This window comes from Mastigoproctus giganteus, chromosome 2 (assembly GCF_048544385.1).
Source record: "Mastigoproctus giganteus isolate SK-2022 chromosome 2, ASM4854438v1, whole genome shotgun sequence".
Taxonomy (NCBI): Eukaryota; Metazoa; Arthropoda; class Arachnida; order Uropygi; family Thelyphonidae; genus Mastigoproctus; species Mastigoproctus giganteus.
The window spans coordinates 123788452-123812900 of record NC_143576.1 but is presented as its reverse complement, the minus strand read 5'-3'; the positions used below and the strand labels follow the sequence as shown (position 1 = coordinate 123812900).

At 38.5% G+C, this 24449-nt stretch overlaps 1 protein-coding gene across 1 annotated transcript in view; it reads left to right on the top strand.

The window, feature by feature from the left end:
• The window catches only part of LOC150089540 (abnormal spindle-like microcephaly-associated protein homolog), a 309620-nt gene that overhangs the window by 55229 nt on the left and 229942 nt on the right, over nucleotides 1-24449 (top strand). The window contains exon 5 of the mRNA XM_090390020.1: nucleotides 19042-19172. Within this exon, the coding sequence (XP_090246146.1) occupies nucleotides 19042-19172 (131 nt within the window). The remainder of the gene's footprint in view (nucleotides 1-19041; nucleotides 19173-24449) is intronic.

Below are 24449 nucleotides of genomic sequence, written 5' to 3'. Positions count from 1 at the left end.
TTTTAAGCTTATTTGAATAATAGGTAAAAGTGTGAAAAAAATTTACGGAATATTAGAAATTTTGAAGTGCATTGCATCCAAATGTCACACATCACTGTTAATAAAGGTGCCGGTATGCTGTACCGTTGTGTACTGTCCCAAAAAAAGCACTGAGAATAGGTATAAACAGATGTTTGCAAGTTTTAAATAAGTGACAAGCTGCGTTATAAGTCGTGATTGGGAGATGAATGTACCTATTATCCCTCAGTCCCTGCTGTTTTCACACCAGCTGCTCAAAATAAAAATAAATGTTTAGTTTTGTTTTAGTGCATCCTGTGGATTGTTGTGTTCTGCCATCCTGCAAAAAGACAAATTTTGTTTCATTATTTAGTCACGGATGTAAATTTTTTTTTTTTTTTTTTTTTATATAGAAAATATATTTTTTTTGTTTAGAAGTTGCGAAAATGATGGATAAATGCAAAAGAGTTGTGCTTTCCATTGAACAAAAGCTTGGAATTATTCAAAAGTTTGAGAATGGTGCATCTGTTAAATCTTTAAAGAACCATTATAATGTAGGTGGCCGAACCAAACCATATGTGACATCGTAAAAAATAAAGGGAATCTATTAGATTTAAAATCAACATAAAAAAAAATAATAAATAAAGGGACACATGAGTAGTGTGTGGTAAGTTTTTTTATCACCATATTTAGTATTAAATCAGCTCACACCAACCATAAGAATAAGCATTTACTGTAACTAGAATATTTATTTACATATTAAAATAAAATAAATATTTACAAAAAACTGCTATTATATTAAATATACATGTAAAAACATTAAAACTGTGATAAAATCCTTGAGATAAAATACACTAAAATAAACCGGATTAAAAGCGATAAAAACAATAAAAATCTCTGGAGCTTTCGGAAGCTTGCGCTCCCTTCCTCAGCAGTAACAAAACTTCCTGCAGCACGTCCATATATAACAGGCTCACGGTACCTATACACGTGGTGCAGTCGGCGCATGGTCTGAACTGGAAGCGGAAATAGCTCGGGAACGTGTTAAGCAAAACCGTTCATCCGTACTTAGGATAATAGTTTCAAACAGAGGATGCATACGCATACCTCTGTCCCTATTCATAATATTGTGGTCGGATGAACAGATTCGTAGGCTCTCGAGCCATTTACGGTTCCAGAACCCATGCGCTCGATCCATGATAACCGCATCCTCTGGGGAAATTTGATGCTGCTTCTCCCAAAAATGTTCGGCCACAGCAGATTTATTGTAATCAGCGGTTTTTATAGCATTTGCATGCTCCCCCAGACGATCCTTGAGCCGTCGTTTTGTCTCGCCCACATAACATTCCCCACAATCCGGGCATTCTATCCTGTATACTACTCCACTACTCAGGTCCTTTGCTATTGGGTCTTTTACCTGAGACAACACTGTGTGCAACCTCCGCCCGGGAAGCTGCACACAGCGTGTTTTATAGCCCCGCAAAATTCTAGCGAGATGCTCAGTAACGCCCGGATAGTAAGGAATGTATGCGGTAGCGACAGGAACAAACGGTTCCTGACGGTTAGACTCTATTCCTCTACTAAATCTGTCTATGATCCTCTGGGGGTATCCGCATTTTCTAAGGTCTGCTGTGACCCGTCTAATTTCACATTCTTTGTCCTCAGAGGTGGTGCAGTGTGACCCTGCTCTATCTAGTAGAGCTTTCACTACACTATTCTTATGCTGCCCAGCTTGTGCTGAACTATAATGGGTGTACTGGCCTCTGCACATAGGTTTTTTAAACACAAGTTTTTAGCCTAGGGCCTACCCTAGAGACCAGTACATCCAAGAAAGGAAGGGTACCTCCTGTTTCCACCTCTGAGGTAAATTGTATAAATTGAGAGAAGCTATTAAGCCAATGGAGTGCATCATCCTCTCTCCCCTTCTGGACCACGGTAAAGGTATCATCAACATACCTTTTCCATTTCTTTATGGGAAACTGACATCCACTAAAAACCCTCTCCTCTAACTCCTCCATGGCCAGATTGGCCACGATGGCGCTAATAGGAGATCCCATGGCTGTACCGTGAACCTGTTTGTACATAACACCTTGGTACACCATAGTGGTGCTGGCCAGACAAAGTTCCACACCCGAACAAATATCCTCTACGTTTAAAAGCGATCTACTACCCAAAGAGACATCATTACTCAAAGATCTTCTAACACAATATATTCCATGTTTAATTGGAATGCATGTGAATAGTGACACCACATCAAAAGAAATCATGCTCTCGTTTTCATTTACAGTCAAATCTTTCACAAAATTCACAAATTCTTTACTGTCTTTTATGACATAGTTGGACTGGCCCACTATAGGCGAAATCAATTTAGCCAAATACCCTGACAAAGCATATGTGGGGCTTCCTATAAATGATACAATAGGTCTGAGTGGGACTTCTGTCTTATGAGTTTTTGGAAGTCCATAAAACCTCGGGAGTTGACATCCAGTAGCATGTAAGAACCAAAAGGTCTCCCTGGAAATCTTCTCTGCCTTTAACCAATCCTGTACCAGTTTATTAACTCGCCGCTCTAGGCCATTTACGGTTCCATGGGTTCTGGAACCGTAAATGGCTCGAGAGCCTACGAATCTGTTCATCCGACCACAATATTATGAATAGGGACAGAGGTATGCGTATGCATCCTCTGTTTGAAACTATTATCCTAAGTACGGATGAACGGTTTTGCTTAACACGTTCCCGAGCTATTTCCGCTTCCAGTTCAGACCATGCGCCGACTGCACCACGTGTATAGGTACCGTGAGCCTGTTATATATGGACGTGCTGCAGGAAGTTTTGTTACTGCTGAGGAAGGGAGCGCAAGCTTCCGAAAGCTCCAGAGATTTTTATTGTTTTTATCGCTTTTAATCCGGTTTATTTTAGTGTATTTTATCTCAAGGATTTTATCACAGTTTTAATGTTTTTACATGTATATTTAATATAATAGCAGTTTTTTGTAAATATTTATTTTATTTTAATATGTAAATAAATATTCTAGTTACAGTAAATGCTTATTCTTATGGTTGGTGTGAGCTGATTTAATACTAAAATATGAATTTTCCCAACCTCAGAGGCCTTTTTCAGGATATCACCATATTTTCTAAGTAGGTTACCGAACAGTTTGATATTTTTGGATTAACTGGAAATCAATTATCCGGAAAAAAAAATTTTTTTTTTTTTTTTAACCATCTATCCCTGAAAATCGAGAGTCTACTGTATAAGTTATTTTTGAGTTATCTTCCAAGTCTCTTGCAATTTGCAGTATTCAAATATAGTTTTGACTTTTCTGACCATTCTTTAAGCTTATGCAAATTGTCCTGGATGAGTGCTGCTTGGCACTGATCATTAACCTCTCTCTCTGATCTTATCTGCAAATTTTGACGTCATGCCCTTTATCTGTTTTGCCAACCATTATCCGTTTTGCCAGTTTTTGCCAACCAAACACTGGTTGGCACAAAAAAAAAAATTTTTTTTTTAAAGAAAACGTTACATACAGTACTAATCATTGAACGAGTCTGTTAACCTTATTCTATTTACAGAAATGTCATCTGATAACAAAACACTTATTTTGTTGTTTTTTGCCTTTTATAATTGTCCATTGGTGTCTCCTCTATGAGGTGCCAATGTATTTGGATTCCATTACCCCTAGAATCTTTTTTCCATTTGAGAAATATCTTAGTGAAATCTTTCACTGTGTTTATCAGAGATCACTCCCAAGTTTTCAGGAAAAAAGTCTAAATGGGAATGTAGGAAATGAAGCTTTAATGACATGTTGCATCCCAATTTCACTGTAATTTTTTGATTTGTCATTGCCTAAAAAGTGCCGGCAAACATTTTTGAATGCTTTCCAGGCTCTTATTTATGGTTTGGTTTGGTTTTTTTTTTTTAGGAGCATTAGCAACTAAGGCCATATTGCTCTGTGAATATGCGGTGGTCATTCCTGACCTTTCCGCATCCTCCGTATTTGGTGGTGACGGGCTCGAACCCCGGTCTAATCAAGAAGCGTGTGCTACGCACTGCTGCTCCTTCCCACCTGGCTACGGAGGTGCCTCTTATTTATGTAGCTAGTGAATTCTTATCTTGGTATAGCAGTTTGATTTGAGGACCCATCAAAAATTCCCTCTTTTGTCTTGGCTTCACTGATTCAAGGAAACTTTTGCCTTGAACAGGAAAATCCTTCTCCTTTTATGTCTCTTGCTTTCACAAATTTTTTTTTTTTTTTTTTTTTTATCAAACTTAGCTTGATGTGCAATGGAGGTAAATAGATTTTTGACTTATCCACCAAAGGAGGATGCGCTACATTTTTCTTGCCTGGTGTCGGGCCATTTTTTTTTTTTTTTTTTTTTTTTTTACCATGTACTGACAATCCTTCGCTCGGCTGTCCCACTTGCATAAAAAGCACCAGTATTTAGTGTATCCACCTTGCAACCCAGTCAGCAAAGCTATCACTTTTAGGTCAGCACAGATATTCCGTTTGTATTCTTGATAGCATATTTTTTGTGAAAAATCTGTACAGTTTTGTTCATGTCAACTGTATGTGCCAACCACAGTTGACATTGTATAGATGGATATTTGTGCCCATTATGGAGTAAAACTGCTTCCAAATTGACCATGGATGAATCAACAAAACTCCTCCACTGCCTGGAGACATGCTTCAGATGCAACTCTTCCATTAATTCCTGGTCATCGTTACAATAAACCAAAGCACTATCCATGGAATAATAAGTTATGTTAATTTACCTCTTCCTATAAAAGGACACCCTTTTCAAGAAGATTTCACTGCTGAAGCTGTGATCCTATTAATCGTGCCTTGGTTTTGGGGCCCCTGGTGCCAAGCGATTGTGACTGAGCGATTTCTCTTTGTGCTTTCACTGCAACTTTTTGAAAGGTGAATTCTACTTTCTCTTTTACGTTCCTCTCGTTAAGAAATCCTTTTATTTAATAGTAGCTCTTGTATCAAAAGTACTGGTAGAGAGCAAGGAAGGAAAGTAACCTTTCTTTATTTTTCATATCTAATAGACTAACTCCTACTAATTTCACTTGGTCACTCCAGGCACTTCTCCTGCCTCCCCGTGGCAGGGCCAGTAACTTTGGCAGAAAAGTTCATCTGCCAGGGGCTAAAAGGAGCCAACATGGAACAAAATATGTTTCCCTCTTTAGACCTGTCAAGCAGTCGGCCAGACACAGAACATGAGCATGACTCTTCTCAAGCAAAGAGGTTAAAAACCATTTCCTCTGCGACCAAGTTTCCTGCATAATGCATTCATTATCAGAACAGCCTTTTAGTAAGCTATCCCCCTTTCTAATCCAAAAACACTTGGAAAGTATTGCAGGGTCTCCCAAGACTGTTAAGAGACTACAATCAGGGGACTTACTTGTAGAAACGGCAACTCCAGGCATTCTGGAAAACTCTTAAAAGTGAAAACTTTGCTAAAATTCCAGTGAAGGTAACTCCCCATGCAACCCTAAATACATCTAAGGGTGTTATATCTAGTTGGGACCTTTTGAATGTAACAGAAGAAGAAATTAAAGAAGAGCTTCAAGAACAAAATGTAATTGCTATCAAAAGAATTATGACTAAAAGGGACAAATACTCACACCCGCCAGAAATATTGTTCTTACCTTTAACAGTCCAAATCTACCCTCGTCAGTAAAAGCAGGTTATCTACATTGTCGCATTCGTCCTTATATTCCTAATCTGTTGATGCTATAAATGCCAAAAGTATGGCCACTCTCAAATGGCATGCAGAGGGAACCCAACTGTGGATTCCTCCGATCACAGTCAAAATGACTGTTCGGCAAAAGAAATGACCTGTCCTAATTGCAAAGATAATCATCCTGCTTACTCTAAAACATGAGATGTGGAAGATGGAGAAAAAAATTGTAAAATATAAAGTTGAAAACAAAGTTATCAGGAAGCAAGAAAATTAATTGCACCCAGTATAGCTAACCGTACCTATGCCAGTATTGCAAAAAAAATATCAAACAATAGCCATGCAAACTGATGTTACCGTTCCATCCAATATATCAATCTCCGACTGGGCTCAAGCTGTCCTCTCTCAGCAGCAGTCCAATGCCCTGAAGCACCCAGACCAAGCTAGTAATACGCCTCTTACGATTCCAGCAAAATCTCCTCATCCTCCAGTGATTGCTGCTACTACTCCAAATATTCCTAGTTCAACTTCAAAAAAGATTATCCAGGAAGATCCGATTCTGGAAATATTTGTAGAAGAAGATATGGACACAGGTCGCCCCGCCTTTCCAAAAAGAGACAACCTAAAGCCAAAATGCCATGAGACAGCCACGTCAGGTACGGCTTCTTCTAAACTCATATAATGCCTTATATTTTACAGTGGAATTGTAGAGGCTTTTGTAGCAACATCGACGACATTGAGTACTTAATTAGATGCTACTCTCCAGTGGGTTTCTGGAGAGTAGCAGGAAATCTATTTAACTGCTCAAATTTCTGTTTCCATAAAAAACTAAATCTATCGAAGAGATTGGAATACATCCAGCTCTGTTTGTGGTGGTGTAGCTATTTTGATTAACTCAAAGATCACTGCTAGCCAAATCATTCTCCAAACCCAAATTGAAGCCATTGCTGTGCATCTGATTATGCAGATTGCGTTTACGCTAATCTCAATCTATCTCCCACCAAATTATACCTACTCTTATAAAGATCTCAAACTTTTAATACAGCTACCCTCCCCTATCTGCTTGCTTGGGGATTTCTATGGCCACCACCCTTTATGGGGGATCCTCTAAATTAGATAGACAGGGCAGACTGATTGAAACTCTACTAGATAAACAAAACCTCACCATTCTTAATAGTGGTGCACACACCCACATACAGTTACCTACTGGACAAACTTCTGCAATTGACCTCAATTTGTTCCCTGATACTGTTTCCAGTCATTCAATTGTTTGCTATGGATGATCCCATGGGCAGTGACCATTTTCCAATTGTTTGTAACCTGCTCACTACACAACCACCATTAGACTAACCCTGCAGGAAATGGAAATTTTCTAAAGCCAAATGGGCCAAATTTCAATCAGCAATCACTCTGGACAAAGAAACTATTCAACTACAGCCTATCAATAAAGTAACTGATTATATCATATCCCATCTTTTAATTGCAGCTAAATACTCAATTCCATTATCAAATCCCCCAACCCAACAACACTTCAACTACTGGTGGAATGAAGAGTGCACAAAAGCAAAGAAGGGAAAAAATAAAGCATTCGATTTCCAACAACAGCTAATTTAATTAGCTACAAGAAGCTAAGGGCAAAAGCACGGTTCATTCAAAGGCAAGCCAAGACAGCTTCTTGGGCTCGGTTTGCATGTACTATCAACAGAAATACTGACTCCAGATTAATATGGAAGAAAATTAGGCAGCTTTCTGGGAAGTTTCCAATCATCCCTTCCCCAATTTTTTCATACAATGGGCAAGAACTCTCTGGTCCTCTAGATATAGAAAATGTTTTGGGCAAAACCTTTGCCAAAGTCTCAGCTGCATCAAACTACACTCTCAATTTCCAAAATATTAAGACCGCCACTGAACAGAGACCCATCAACTTTAGAACTTCACTAGGTGCCTCCGTAGCCAGGTGGGAAGGAGCAGCAGTGCGTAGCACACTCTTCTTGATTAAACTGGGGTTCGAGCCCATGACCACCAAATACGGAGGATGCGGAAAGGTCAGGGAATGACCACCGCCCGGAGCAATATGGCCTTAGTTGCTAATGCTCCTAAAAACCAAATAACAACAGAACTTCACTATCTCTTCCCTATAATCAGCCTCTTGAATATTCTGAACTTTTACATCAGAACAACACAAAACAATGCTGCTGGGCCAGATGGCATATATTATGTCATGCTGAAGCATCTCGATGAGAAAAACTTACAAATGCTACTAGTCTTCTTTAACCAGATCTTCCTGGAAAATATTTATCCAGCCTCTTGGCACCATGCTACAGTTTTGGCCTTTTTGAAACATGATAAAGATCCCTCCAGTCCGAATAGTTACAAGCCAATCTCTCTGTCAAGTTGACTTGGTAAAATTCTTGAAAAAATGATCCACAGTCGACTCACCTGGATCATTGAAACTCAATATCTACTGAGTAATTGTTAACATGGCTTTCACAAAAATAGGTCCTCCCTAGATCTGATGATCAAGGCTGAATCTGAAATTCGCAATGCCTTTTTGAAAAACGAACACCTTGTCATGGTCTCCATTGATACAGAGAAGACATTTGATACTACCTGGTGGTATGGCATTCTCAGTGATCTACATAATTTTGGTCTATGAGGCAAACTGCTTATATTTATTAGGAACTTCCTCCAGAGCCGCTCTTTCCTGGTTTGATACCAAAATTCCTTTTCTTCTACATTCTCACAGGAAGGAAGAGTACCACAGGGGTATTGAGTGAATTGATTAGAATTGATTCCATTACAAAAGAACTTCCAAATACTGTGGAAGCCTATCTTTATGCTGATGATCTCTCTATTTCTTGCCATTCTCAGAGCATGAGATCTATTGAATGGCAATTGCAGATATCCCTCAATAAAGTACAAAAATGGGCTGAGTTCAATGGATATCGTCTTTCCCATCAGAAAACAGTTGCGATCCACTTTTGCAATCAACGTAAATTACATATAGACCCTGAACTTCGGATATCAAATTCCACCATCCCGATTGCCAACAACATTAGATTCTTGGGATTGATACTGGAGAGCGTTAAACTTCTTTGAACACATTAAAGTAATATGTACTACCTGTCTAAAAAAGCTGAATATGAATATGCTAAGAGCTCTATCTGCCCTGTCTTGGGTAGCAGATCGTACAACTTTGCTTGCTGCTCTTATATAGAGCACTGATTAGATCCCGTTTGGATTATAGTGCCCCAGTCTATGAATCTGCCCGAAAGAGAGTATTGCACTGGCTCAATCCTGTACAACACAATGCGCTGTGGATTGCTCTTGGTGCTCATAGGACATCTTCAACCTGTAGTCTATATATTGAAGCCCATGAGCCCCATCTGTACCTCTGCAGAAAAATGTTACTACTTAAATGTGCAGTCAGAATACAAAACTGTTCTCTGCACGTCATTCAGCCATATCTCTTTAATCCACCATTTCACAATCTCTATAGAAATAAACCAAATAAAATACGACCAGCAGGCCTACCAGTCCTTGAAATATCACAAAATTGGAATGTTTCTCTCCACAGTAGGCAGCAGATAAAGAATTATTCTCGCCCACCATGGACTCCCTTTCCTCAACCAACCTGTGATAATTATTTTCTCCAATGAGGAAAAAATCATCTACCGGGTCTGAATGTACAACAACTCCATGCTAGCCATATTCAAAACTATTTTGACTTCTTACTGATATATTACTGATGGTTCCAAATCTGATTCAACTGTTGGAGCAGCAGCAGTGTTTCCCTCTGCTATCATATCAGCCGGTGCCTCCATAGCCAGTTGTGCAGGAGCAGCAGAGCGTAGCACACGCTTCTTGATTAGACCGGGATTCAAGCCTGTGACCACCAAATACAGAGGATGCGGAAAGGTCAGGGAATGATACCACATATCCCCGGAGCAATATGGCTTTAGTTGCTAATGCTCCTAAAGACTAAATAATAACAACAACATCATATCAGCTTCTCTTTCACCTGAGTACAGCAGCTTTTCAGCAGAATTATATGCAATACAATTAACTCTAGAAAATTTGACTCTTCACCCATCTGCAAAATATTTAGTTTACACAGACTCTCTCAGCTCAGTTAGAGCAATGCAGAATCCCTCTCATAAGGATCACCCTGTTTTAAATCAAATCAGGAATTTGCTGTTGAAAATTGAAGATCATCAGCAATGAGTGAACTTTTGCTGGATTCCAGCACATGCAGACATTAAAGGGAATGAGCTGGCTGATATTTCTGCTAAAAATCCGTAATCCTTAGACTTAACCTCTGTCTTTATTCCAGTTTCTGGTTATAATATAATTCAAACAGCATACCATGCACAGTGGACAGAGCTATGGCATAAACAAACAAATAATAAACTTTTCCAGTTGAAAAAGTACCCAAAATTTTGGCACTCATGCATTCAGACAGTTTGGCGAGAAGTGGTACTCGCAAGGATTAGAATAGGACATACTCATTTGACTCATCTCCATCTACTCACAGGCGATGATCCTCCTCAGTGTTCACAGTGCTCTGAGCATCTAACAGTCAAACATATTTTGATTCATTGTTCACATTATCAACAACATCGAATTTCAGTGTTTCATTCTCTGGCTAATCTCCGAGAACAGATAACATTAAATGATATCATTGGTGAAAACGCAAATATTAATGAACTTTTCTGTTATTTAAAACAAATAGGAATGTATGAACGACTATGATTAGTTTCTGACATGAAATGAGATTGAACTGTCTTCATATTAATTTTTTTTTTTTCAACATTCCTATGAATAGGCATAATATAGCCACAGCAGATTGTGTGCCATTAAACACCCATACTGCACGTGCACACACACACACACACTTGGTTTTGGAGAGGTCCAAATTTCTGACCAAATTGTTCAATTCTGCCCGAGTGATTAGATGCAGCTTTGCAGTATCGAGAGTTGAAAAGTCTGGATCTGTACTTGTTCTCAGTTCTGCAAATTGGCAAAAACAGCTTTGTTCTGGCAACATTATAATTGAGACAACTGATAGGCACTCTAAACAATTTCTCCAAGCAACATCTATTGGGGGGGGGGGTTACCAATTGTAACCCAACACAAGACACTGAACTCATCCCGAGGTGTAATCTTGGAATGTGATCTGCTTGAAGTGTCAGAGGAGGAAATCTGTTTGGAACTAAAAAGCCAAGGAGTGACAGCAGCAAAGTGAATGTTCGCATGCAGAGATGGGAATCTAGTCCTGACTGGAAACCTCATCCTTACTTTTAACACATCAGTATCCCTAAGCGAGATTAAAGCTGGTTATCTGAACTGCACAGTACATCCATATGTTCCAAACTCGTTAAGGTGCTTCAAGTACCAGAAATATGGACATTCACATATGGCCTGCCATGGTGCACTTGCAGGTGCAAAATGTTGTTCAAAGGACCATGAGATGGCATCATGCAAAGCTTCAAAACCCCCCTTCATTAATTGCCAAGGCAAGCACCCTGCCTACTCTCAAGCATGCCAGAGGTAGAAGGAAGAAAAGGAAATACAATGACTATAGGCAGAACTGAACGTCTCGTACTAGGAGGCCAGGAAAGTAGTTAAACGAGTAAGTAGCAGTAAGGCAACATATGCCAAAAAAGTATCCAAGAAATGTTTGACTGGGACTCAAACGGAAATGACTCTACCACTGAAAAGAGTCATTCATGCCCATTGCCTTACTGAGCTTAGGAAAATGAGCACAGAAATCTCAGTCAGCTGCCACTCCAATATTGATACCTCCTAGTGCTGCAGCACTACCAAAAGCAAGCACTAAATTAACAATACAGAAAACTGAACTGCCCAGATCAAGGTAAGAAGAAATGTTGAAATCAAGGAGGTACATGACGATTCAGTATTGGAACTCTTTGGGGAGGAGGAAATGGACACAAGGCAGCGTCCATACCTCCCCAAAAGAGATAAATCCAAAACTGCTGAAAGTAAGCCCTCAGCACCCCGGAAGCAGACTGATGGATCCATGTAATGGCTAAATTCCTACAATGGAATTGTCGTGGATTCTGTTGTGGCAAAATGCAGAAGACATCAAGGCACTTCTGCAAAAGTATGAACTATCTAAAAGTATGATTTTGCTTGCAGGAGACCCACCTAAGGGCAAATGATGACCCCAGGATGCATAGCATTACTATTATATGTAAGGATAGAATTGGGGATGGCCCTACTCACGGAGGAGTCACAATCCTTGTGGACAACCAGACCCCATTTCAGCCTCTGCGACTTACAACCATAGAGGCTACATTTGCTACAGCATAGAGGCTGTAGCAATTCTAATTACAGTAGGATTTTTACTAACCGTTTGCTCTATATATTTGCCACCTGGTACTGACATCGCCCAGAAAGACCTTGATGATCTTGTAATGCAGTTGCCTCCCCCTTTCTTACTTCTTGGGAATTTTAATGGACATAACACCTTGTAGTGCTAACATCAATGGAAGGGATGCTCCCCCTTGTCTTCTTTCACTTACTTGAGAGGTGGAGGAAAACCCATATGGAAGTGATCACTTCCCTGTGATAACCACCCTAATTAACTGGAGACCTTATCTTCCTGTTAGGATACTGCAGTTGAGGACTGATCAGGCTGACTTGAATGCCTTTCAACACCTGCCAAATTTTGACATCACTACAGTCAGTCATGAGCCCATCAATGATGCAGTCACGTACTTCACAAAGTATCATCCATGCAGCTGCAATTGCAATTCCAAAAACATCCACCTGGTTTCCACCATTTCTCAAACCATGGTGGAATTTAGAATGCACAACAGCAAAAAAAAGGCACAAAACAAAGCATGGGGGATATTCTGCTGATATCCCACAACAACCAATCTCATAGATTTTAAATGTGCACATTTTATCCAATGTCAGAGTAAAAAAGAATCCTGATCTTTTTGATATCGTCTATTACCCAGACGGCCAGTGCTAAGATGGTCTGGGAAAAAATCCGGAAAATGAAGGGGAAAATACACTGCCCACTCCTCTCAGTCCTGGAATATAATGGATGTACTATTGCAGTCTCTACAGCAATAGCTAATGCTTTTGGATAAACATTTGCTAACATCCCAGCAACATCACCTTACTCCCCAAAGTTTCTGGTCCTTAAACACAACACTGAACTACAGGCCCTTAATTTTAAATCAAAAGGTTTCTATCCGTGTAATGGGCCACTTACCATCCATGAACTGAAAACAGCACTTGCCCTTATGAAGGCTACTGCTGTTGGACCAGATGACATCCTTATGAAATAGTTAAACTTCTTTCATAAAAGCCCATGGACCTTCTGCTCTTCCTGTACAACAGAATCTTCCTTAGAGCAGTTTCTGGACTCCTGGCCCAAGGCAACACTGAAATACTTGCTTTTGACAAGCCAGGAAAGGATCCTAAATTTCTGAAAAACTACCGTCCTATTGCTCTGACTAGCTGTTTGTGCAAAATATTGGCGAGAACCGATCAATGCTCTTCTGTTATGGTACTCAGAATCAAATGACCTTCTCTCCTGCTTTCGGTGCGGCTCTCGAAGGAACAGGTCCACTTTGGACCACTTTTTAGACTGGAAACTATTCGAGATGCTTTCCTAAAAGGAGAACACTTAGTGTTCACCTTCTTTGATATGGAAAAGCTTACAACACAACTTGGAGATTTGGTATTTTGAAAGACCTTTATAACCTTGGTCTAAGAGGTTACTTTCCTTATTAAAAACATTTTATTTTATTATTTTTTTTTTTTTTATGAAAACCCCAAACACAAAAGGTATCAAAACCTATAGTACTTAGTACCGTGCATGGGTTGAAGGAGAAATATGGGGGGGGGATACCGGAAACTTTGCTCTAGAGACTAAACATGGGTTTCACCACTTCAAGCCTCCAATAAGCAAAGTGGTGGTATTTCACCGGTCGATGAAAGTCATCTACCGCTGTCTTTTCTAAGTTTGGGTAGGCTCCACCCTTTTTCGAGCCTTTTGTGAAGAAGAGGGGGTACCGCAAGGATCTGCCTTAAGTGTTATGCTTTTTTGCTATTAAAGTAAACTATTATTATTATTATTATATAATAATAATAATAATAATAAACTATTACCGAACAACTTCCTCCAACTGTGAACAATGCCCTCTATGTTGTTGACTTCAGTATGCTTATTCAGTCATGCAACATGAGGATCATTGAGAGACATCTGCAACAAGCCATTGACTGTCTTAACTCATGGGCAATGACTAATGGTTTCAAGTTCTCACTGGAGAAGACCGTTTGCATCTATTTTTGTCTGAAGTGTAACCTTCACCCCGAACCTGAATCAAGACTTGGACAAAGAACCATTCTAGTAGTAGCGGAGACAAAGTTCTTGGGACTCATATATGACAAAAAGCTGATATTCCACCAACACATTAGTCAGATACACTCAAAGTGCACGAGAGCTCTTAATATTCTCCATGCTCTCTTCTACTTCTTTGGATTGCAGACAGATGCACTTTGCTCCATCTGTACTGTGTACTTGTACACTCAAAATTAGATTATGGGTCTCAGGTATATTCTTCCACCAGAAATAGCACCCTTTGCTGGCTTGACCTCATTCACCATCAGGCCGTTCGTATTGCTACTGGTGCATTCAGAACTCAGAACATCATTTGTTCAAAGTCTGTGTGTCGAAGGAAATGAACCATCGTTGTCACTTGGACAAAAACAGTTTTCTCTACAGTATTTCTTTAAGCTGAACTTCCTGCCAGACCACCCCATGTGGACATCCATTTTTGAACCATGGTGGGAAAATCTTTATAACTCACATTGGACTGCCAAACATCCATTCAGTATTCGCGTCCAAGAGCTACTCAGAGAGCTTAACGTAATGGTAGACAAGGTTTCTCGGACACTAAAGTAGCCCCTTCCACCCTGGAATGCTCAAATACCAGCATGTGACTTCTCCTTTAACTGGATGAAGTCGGATACACTGTCTGCTGTTTACCTTCAGCTCTATTCACAGTACCGAGCTGAACATTCTGATTTCTTGGTTGTGTATACAGATGGCTCGAAGTCAGAATCATGTGGGATCTGCAGCTGACTTTTCTGACTAGTATATTTGAGAAGATTCCCTCTGAATGCAGCATATACACTGCAGACTCCATGCTATAGCTTTGGACCGCATAACTTGCCAACATCGGGTTATCATATATACCGATTCGGTATATATAATAACACGATTACAGGCTCTATCAGTGATTGAGACACAACAATCATCCAATCCTGTCCTGGATTCGATATCCACTTCTGGATCCCCCCCAAATCAGCAGCCCCAACGAATAATCTTGGCCTGTCAGTCCCCTACAGATTACAGGCAAATAATCCATAATGATGATTGAAAAACCCTGTGAGGTTGGGACTTGGATGCATAGGGATTTCTTGCTTGCACTGACTAAGTGAAAAGAACTTAATTCTTAAGTGAGAGAGTAAACACAGGAACACACAAAAAAGACACAAGGTACAGATATTTAGGAGGTTCAAGGTATTTGTATAGTGGTCTCCAGGGTTCCCCCTATAACTGCAGATGCAACTGACAAGGCAAAGCACCAAGGCTGGCAAGTGTGTGTGGGTGTGTTAAACGTTTGTGTAGGTTGTGTTGAGTGCCGCCGCCTGGCATTTCACAGCCAGGGGACACTCGGCCCCCTGATTCCCATCCCAAGCCATGTAGAGGCAGCCAGATTCAACCACCAGAAAAAGACTTACTAAGGCAAGCCTGGGAGCTCCGTGGTATTTAAGGAAAGGAAGTAGGATATACAGAGGGAATAGTGTGGAAAATGAAGGGTTTGTGTTATTCTGTTTACTCTCTCACTTAAGTTCTTTCCACTTGGTCGGCACAAGCAAGAAATCACTATGAATCTGTAATGAGATTTATTTGCAGCGGCAAGACTCGTGGCATAGGCAGAGATAACAAATAAACTATCAGATTAAGTCTGTGATCAAACAGTGGCAGTCTAGACTGCACAGGGATTGCAAAGAAGTTTTCGGTCATTAACCTACGATATTTGAAAAGCGAGGATGATAATTTTTCATGCACATATCTGAGTTTTTGAACATTTTTTTTCTACGAGAATCTGTTAAAATTATTTCAGGGAGCTAATTGATGCCGACCATTGTATCCTGTGATTCATCTAAGGATCTCACTCGTTACATAAATATGTCCTAGTTCATACAGAAACTGTTCATATGGGACAAAATCAGATTGTATTAGTATTAATAGGGACAAATTATGTAAGGAAGCAAGCTTGTGCAGCATCAACCAAAAAAAAATAAATAAAATAAAAAAATTCTCATATCATCTGTTTGTTCTTCTAATACTTTGTCCAAGTCTTCCTTAAATTTATTTGGAATACCCACTTCCATAACGCTAGATGGAAGTTTATTCCAACAATTAACTACCCTCTAACTGAAAACAAATTTCTGCACATCTATCATCCTTCCTCAATTTAAGTTATTTGGGAAAATTGGACACATCCTGTTCAAAAAGGATAGGTGGAATAAAAAAAAAAAGTGTGGCAGAACACAAGGCCTGCCATTGGCCCCATGGGACAAGCAATTACATGGGATTACAAGCAATTACATGAGCAGAAAAACAGTTGTACATAAATGAATGGGAAGAATAAATTGGAACAACCAGGAAGAGAACAGTGTTAGAGAACAAATATGTGTTAGAGCCATTAGGAGAAAAACAGATGTACATGAATGGGAAGAATAAATTGGAACAACCAGGGTCCATTTTCCAGGGGCAAAAATCAATGATGCTGTAGAGCAATCATTGTCCTTTAAGGGCTTGAAAGATGATGCTGCTACACATTCTGGCATCAATGATACCAAGCCTAGATTTGAGGATCCACCGAACAGGCATAGGACATTGTTTAGAAAAAGCCGTGAGTCAGGATCAAATGCAAAAGTGTTTGCAACTCCACCCATTGAGATTGTGCAAAGTTCATGGAGCAGAACACTCTTGGCATGGTCTGCACCTGCCAAAAGAATGGCTGCCTTTACAAGGATGGGACACTTAAATAGAAGTGGCACAAGAACACTTGCTGTTACTATTAAGGCAGTGCCAGGTGAGTTGGAAAACTGCCAGCCTGGGTGGGAAGACACATAGACCAATTGTTTCGCATTAGCTATAGGCAGAGGCAAAATTGATTCCTGTACTGCTTCTAATGGGACCCACAGCAGCCATGAAAAAAGTGTGGCAGAACACAAGGTCTGCCATTGACCCCCATGGGATAAGCATGGGATGTGTTAGAGCCATTAGCAGAAAAACAGTTGTACATAAATGAATGGGAAGAATAAATTGGAACAACCAGGAAGAGAACAGTTTTATTACATGGATGGGACAAAAGACCCTGTAACAGACTAGGTTAAAGAGGCCAAGAACAATGGAAAGAGAGCAGTAATTACACAATAAGTGATGTCAGGAAGGCAGGGTGATTCTTACACTGGTTTCTAAGTTATATCTGTAACTTGGTTACAAATATAACTTTAAAGGAAATATGGATCACATCATAGGACAAAGGATTGAATGGAAGGGATGACATAGAAATGACAGAATTAAATATTAGAGAACAAATCAACTGTTACCAGCAGCAAAATATGAATTCAATATATGTATTTAAGATAAATATATATAAAAATAACATAAAATAAAAATAAGATAATATAAATATCTATTAAATTGAATAGTACAACAAGGAATCTTCATGGATCTGTAGTTGTTATGGGGGGGGGGAGAGACACATCTGGATATAACTTGGTTTTGAGATTTGTATGGTTCTGTTTAAAGGTTAAATATGAGCATAGCTATTTTATGTGGTGTTTTCATTCTCTTGGATGCCTCTTATAGATCATAATCTCTGAAGACACTGCTTGCACTGAGGTATGTTTTTCCATGCCTGTTTGCTGGATCTCAATTTTGGTTCTGCAGAGGATGTCTTTATGTATTGTAAAATGTTGATTTCCTGGATACTTGCTTAACACATTCACTGCTTCCTAATGCAAATATCGGCATCAAGTTTTTAATCGTACAAAGTTCTACTTTTAGAACTTTTCTTCCAATTTGACAGGAACAAAACTGGATATTTTTGTCAAGAAACCTTTTCCAGAGGTCGACTGATTTGATCATAGTGGGAAGAAGCTCACAAATATCACTGTCCTCTCCAATCCAGATTGAACCCCATACCGTAGTTTCTCTGATCAAAAATATCATCAGAAAAGCCAGCAGCAAGAGTGTTAGTGACTGTTTTAAGGCTGTGTTTAAAGTCTATTGAAATTAAAAATAAATATGGCCCCATTTGAGATTACTGATTACAGTTCTTGTTATTAATAGTAGTACTGTATATTAGTTTGTTTAATTGCAGTTTACATTTAGCTTAATTTTCCATATAATTTGTTTGAAGTTTTCAAGACTAGTTTTATCAGAAATTTTTGCAGTCATTTAATTTCATATAAGTTCAAAAGCATGTTTATTATCAACAATTATATTTTTTTGCAGAAGCCATGATTAACAATTGTTATAAATTAAAGCATAACAATGTGTTTAAAATTAAAGTATTTAATTTTTGAATCTTATTAATTTTTTTTGTCAAGGTTTATTCCTCAATTAACCCCATATTTATTCAAAATTGTATTAAAAAGTTCTATTTAAAGGTTATATTGCCTTGGAATATAACCTTTTAATTTACCTTGGTACTACATAATCTTTGTAAAACTTTGGTCTGAAGATGGAATTTAATGTGAAATTTGAAACACAGCCAATTTTTAATTTAAATATTGAGACTGATTAGGACAGTTTGTAATAATTTTATTTTTTTCTTACCAATTAAAACAATATTCACTTAGTAAAAGTTTGATTAATGAAATCAAACTTTTACTAAGTGAATCCTGTTTACAAAAAAAATCATTTATTTACATGGTAATAATGTTACTGCAAAAGTTTTCAAGGTTAGTCAGTAATAGGCTTAGGTAGAAAAATTGCAAAATTCACAGATCAAAGCAGATGAAAAAGACCAATCCATGAAAATAGCAGAATGCACAATTTTTTTGAAACACTGAAATTGTGGATTGTATGTTTGGAGGGATAACAAGACATTTTCAAAATTGTATTTCTTTCATTACCTGAGGATACTTGTACTTCACTCGTCCTATAAGATAGGAAAGCTACTCAATCCATCGTGCTTATTAATTTATGGTACAACTACAAGATTATGTTTTATGAAATTTATATTACTAAATAATGAAAGTACATGTAATATGATATAACTTATAGGTTATGAAGATGCATTAAAGAAGCATACCCTGAAGAAATTTCTGTTGCTTGTACTTTTCTTGGACCATGCAAAATTAACAAGACTTATTGATCACAATCCTTGTCTCTTTCGTAAGAATGCTGCTTATAAGGTTAGTCATTTTGATTATATTGGAAATTGATTAATGGCTATTTATAACTAAAGAATAAAAACCAGGAATTGGTTTCCATTTAAGTAAAGAAAAAAAAAAAAAAAAAAATTGATACAATATAACAAAGGCACTGCATAAAGTAAATAAGAAATAAGTTAATCAGTGGTACTCAAATTTCTGCTACTATAAAATTCCTTTGTTTTAAATAACATCTCAATGGAATCGTAGCAATTAATTTATCACTCTGGTAATTATTCACTTCAACAGATTAAGGCTATAAAATTAAAACTAGATATAAAAGATATTTTATGAAAATTTAAATAAAAATTCTTATTTTTACGTTTAATATAAGATTGTTATCTTTTTGAATACTTCCTACCAGATAAAATTGATTTTGTACTGTAAAACCTGGTTAATTCAAAGTTCAAGGAACCAAAAGGTCCTTTGTGATTTAAACAAGTTCAAAGTATCCATATAGTTCAGAACATGTCAAATAATCAAGAAATTTTTATTCAGGTACTCTTATTAACGCTGTACAGAATTTTTGTAATTCTCATTTAACATGTTAATAATCTTTTAGTTTCACTGTGGTAGATATTCTTGAGTAGACACATGCATTAATTTAGTAAATATCAGAAAAATAACAGTTGTGCTGTAGAGAAATTTAATTAATTTCTTCTGTGTGATAATAAGATTTAATTTTTTTTTTGCTGTTATTAATAGTTATAAAGTTTGTATACAAGTTGTATGTTAATATACTAAAATAGCAGTTTATTATGTATAATTATACAAACTTGAGAGAGTGAGTTTATGTTTTGGGGTATTATTTGCTATCCATGCAAAAAAAAAAAAATTCTCTTTTTTGTGTTATTGATATCAGTGAACTTTAACTAAGCATGAACTACCTTGCTAATTACATCACATGGACTGCCGACTAGCTTGATGTCACTTTAGAACAGCTGAGAGTGCCGACCGGGCTAGCCAGGTGGGTATAGTGCTTGCCTGGCAACCCAAAGGTCGCGGGTTCGATTCCCGCCTGGGGCTTGGATCAAAGTACTGCAAAAACCTTGGGAGGTGCATTATGGCCACAGAAGCCTATGCGCTAACAACTACCAAAAAAAAAAAATCAGCTGAGAGTGGTAGGCAGAAAATGCCCAGTGTCCGATTACAGCTGAAAAAATGTTTTACTAAAGTTGCAAAATTTTATAACAGAAGCTGCTTAAAAGCAAAATATTATATGCAGCTATTAATTAACATAGCAAAAAAAAAAAATCCCCCCCCCCCCCCCACATTAAAATTTTAGAACCAAATGTCGAGATTTGTGATAAAAGTTTTGTAAAATCCAAATGTTATACTCTTAAATTGTATAGCAAGTTTGGCTCTCAAAAGAAAAAAAATTCTTGAATGAAAGAAAATGAATTCATTGAAAATACATACAAGTATGTCAAGAGAAGAAAAAAATAAGTGATAATACAAATTCAGTTTTTTTGTTTGCTTTTCAGTGATGCTTTAAAAAAACTTTTGGGGAAAAATAAGTGATATAAGCGCTTATTTCTGCAGAGTGGTGTTCAGCAAGGAATAATTATTTTTTGTTGTTGGTTTGCTTTTCACTTTCCCTTTATTTTGTTTATCGATTTTTTTTAAATGCTTGGTTGTCCTCTTGGGCCATTGATCAAAATTCTGTTACATTGGTGTTTTGGGGGGGGGGGGGATTCATTACTATGCCAGGCTGGACTTTATCGTTCTGTATACCCAAAATGCCACGCAATCTGCCTAAATACTGCGAATGGTTTCGATGCTATAAAATCTTAATTAAAGCATGTTCCAGAAAACACCAATGAACTTACGTGACTACCTAGTGACTTTCATAACAGGACAATAATCTCAAGCCCTAAAGATCTATTCAGCCATGTGGGGAATAGAACCTGCAGCTTCGATCAGTGTTGTGTTTTTCACTACAAGACCCTATCTGTTATAATCAGATCTTGAAGTGCTGCAATAATAGTTCTTTATTTTAAAACTTGTGTTGTAGTTGACGTGCAGCAAGAGAATAGGTATGAGGCAGAGATACTCAAATGAAACATAATTTATTACCAGACTATTTCAGAAACATATACATAAGCTATATATGGGTATAGTACATCTGTTTTTTTATACACTTAACATAAACAAGCAATAGGAAGTTACCTCATGTTCCCCTAGCTAGTGATGTGAGTTAGTTTCATGTTTATGTCTTTCGTGTAGTCCTTCTGCAGTATCTTGCTCATCTCTGGTTCGTAGTCCACATCCAGGAGGAGGGTAGAGGTATATAACAATTGGTTGTTTGTGTGGAGACATTAATAATGCTGTATGAGCTAGTCAAGTTAAACTCCAATATACAGACTGTGTCATGATATGTTGCACTATATTACCGAGGAGGGGTGCTTATGTACTAAAAGAGGATAAGTTCAGCTAGTGGTCTAAGTATGGTTGTAGTAATGGTCTTAGCCTTCGTCATTATCTCCAGAAGACTGCCAAAACTCCTTCACAGGTTCTAAGGATTTTTTCCATTTCTCTTGTTCTCTCCTGTATATATATAGGTCCTATCTCATATACACTTCCCACACTCCCATTGATCCGGTGCTTGTTCTTGTGGGGAGACTAATCTTCAGGGCTGATAACTGGGGACCAAAACAGAGAGGGCGTTACAGCCATTTGAAAATGAAACTCATATTTGTTGGGGGGTGAGAGTTCACAATCTCTGGACTCGTGAATCTAATTTCTTCGAAAGGAATTGATATCTGGGGAGTCAAATCGGCAACAAAAGGGAAGTTGCAACCACGTGAAAAAGAAACTCATATTTGTTCAGGATGAGAGTTCTTGACCTCCGAACTCGGGAATCCAATTTCTATGAAAAGAACTGATTGTACAGTCTACTCTGCAGTCATCAGATTCGTGTTTCGCCTTAAGAGTCTGTTTTCAGTAGTTACGGCTTCTTCTAATGCGATAAAATGATCAAACGCTTCTCGCAAAAAGTACAGTAGAGGGACAAAAGTATAGGGATGTAGGCGGATGATAGGTAAAATGCAGGCATTTTACAATTCATTGCCACGATAGTGCAGCCATGGGAAAGTGCAAACTGACCTTTTGGATGAAAAACACCTCTAGATAGAATATCTGGCTTGGGTGCTACTTAAAATTTTTTTCTCAATAGCCCAAAGAGGAACCCTGCAGAGAGAAACAAAAGTTAAAAAAACTGGGTTTTTTTTTTTTATTAGCATTAGCATTAGTAGAGGCATTTGATGCAAGAAAGCAAGCTTATGCAGCATCAGCCAAAAAAAAAAAAAAAAAACCCACTTCCACTTCACCCCTCTGTTCGTTCAAAATACCTGTCCAGCTGAGCCTTAAACTTATTTAGGCTATCAACCTCCACCACAAGGGATGGAAGTCTGTTCCACCAACCAACCACCCGCTGGCTAAAGGCAAATTTCCGCACGTCTATCCTACATCCGTCTTTCCTCAATTTGAATTTATGCCCTCTCAGGTGATTTTTCTGAGCTAGAGGAAGAATCCCATCAGCATTGAGCATGCTTAAACCATTCAAGGCTTTATACACCTCTATCAGATCACCTCGCTGGTGCCTAGTCTCCAGACACTGTAATTTGCAAAACTTAAGCCTTTCTTCGTAAGAGCACCCCTTTGTTCCATTCACTAATCTTGTTGCCCTTCTCTGTACTCGTTCCAGCAGCTCTACATCCTTCTTGAAATGAGGCCTCCAGACCTGTATACAGTACTCTAGGTGTGGCCTGACCATCGCCTTATACAATGGAATAATCACCTCCTTATCCCTGCTGGAAAAATTCCTGTATATCATTGACAATACTCCATGAGCTACTCTTGCAGCCCTTCTGCACTGCTCAGAGAACTTCATATCTGCCTGCACAACCACCCCCAAGTCCCTTTCATTCTCTACCACTGTCAGTGTAGTACCACAGAGTTGATACGTTGCTCTGGGGTTGCTGTTTCCCATGTGTAGTACTTTACATTTATCAATGTTAAACTTCATTTGCCACCTCTCAGCCCATCTGCTCAACCTTTCCAGATCCTGTTGCAGCAGCATAGTGTCAGTAGTGTCCTTGACAACCCTGCCAACCTTTGTATCGTCTGCAAACTTGGACATTAAACCCGATATACCATCATCAATATCATTTATAAATACAGAAAACAATAATGGACCCAACACTGAGCCCTGAGGGACTCCACTAATAACATCAGTCCACGATGAGCAGTGTCCATTGATTACCACTCTCTGTCTTCTCCCCCTCAACCACCCTGCTTTATCCATAGCAGCAATTTGCCTCCAATGTCACACTGCTCCAATTTGTGTAGCAGTCTTCCATGTGCAACAGTATCAAAAGCCTTTCTAAGATCCAAGTATATAATATCAAAGTTATTCCCTGCATCCAGTTCTTTTGTGACTGCATCATAGTATCCAATCAAGTTGGTCAGGCAAGACTTCCCCTTAACAAAACCATGCTGTGTCTGAGCTATAACTGAAGTCTTGTCTAAATGATCCTGCAGTGCTTCTTTAACCAGTGCCTCCATTAATTTTCCTGGAACAGAAGTTAAGCTCACAGGTCTATAATTACTTGTGTCAGCCTTTGATCCTCCTTTGTGAATTGGGGTCACATTTGCACATTTCCAGTCTATGGGTACCTCCCCTGAGTCCAAGGAAGCTCTCATAATTATGGCTAAGGGTTTGCTTACTTCCTTTGCTGCCTCCTTTAATATAACTGGATAGATCCCATCCACCCCGGGTGCCTTTCTTGTGTTTATCTTCAACAGTTTCTCCTCCACTTTACTCCCAGTTATTTCAAGATTCTGTAGCTTACTGCTAGAGTTGAATACACCTCTGGCATTCCCCTCGCTGAATAACTCCTCATGTGTGAATGTCGATGCAAAATATTCATTTAGTTTGTTAGCTACCTGAGCAGGATCATCAACACTTGACCCATCAATATCAAGTGGACCAATCTGATTCACCCCCTTCCTTCTAGAGTTTACATAAGTAAAGAACTCTTTGCTGTTTTTCTTTGCATCCCTTGCCAAGGATTTCTCGTAATCTGCCTTCGCCTGCCTAACCTCCTTTGTAACTTGGTTGCATATCAACTTGTATCTATCATAGGCTTCTGTGTCATGTGTTAATTTGTATGTATCCCATGCATTTTTCTTCTCTGCCATATGCCTCATTAGTTCATCCGACATCCATTTTGGCCTAAACCTTGAACAATATTTCTT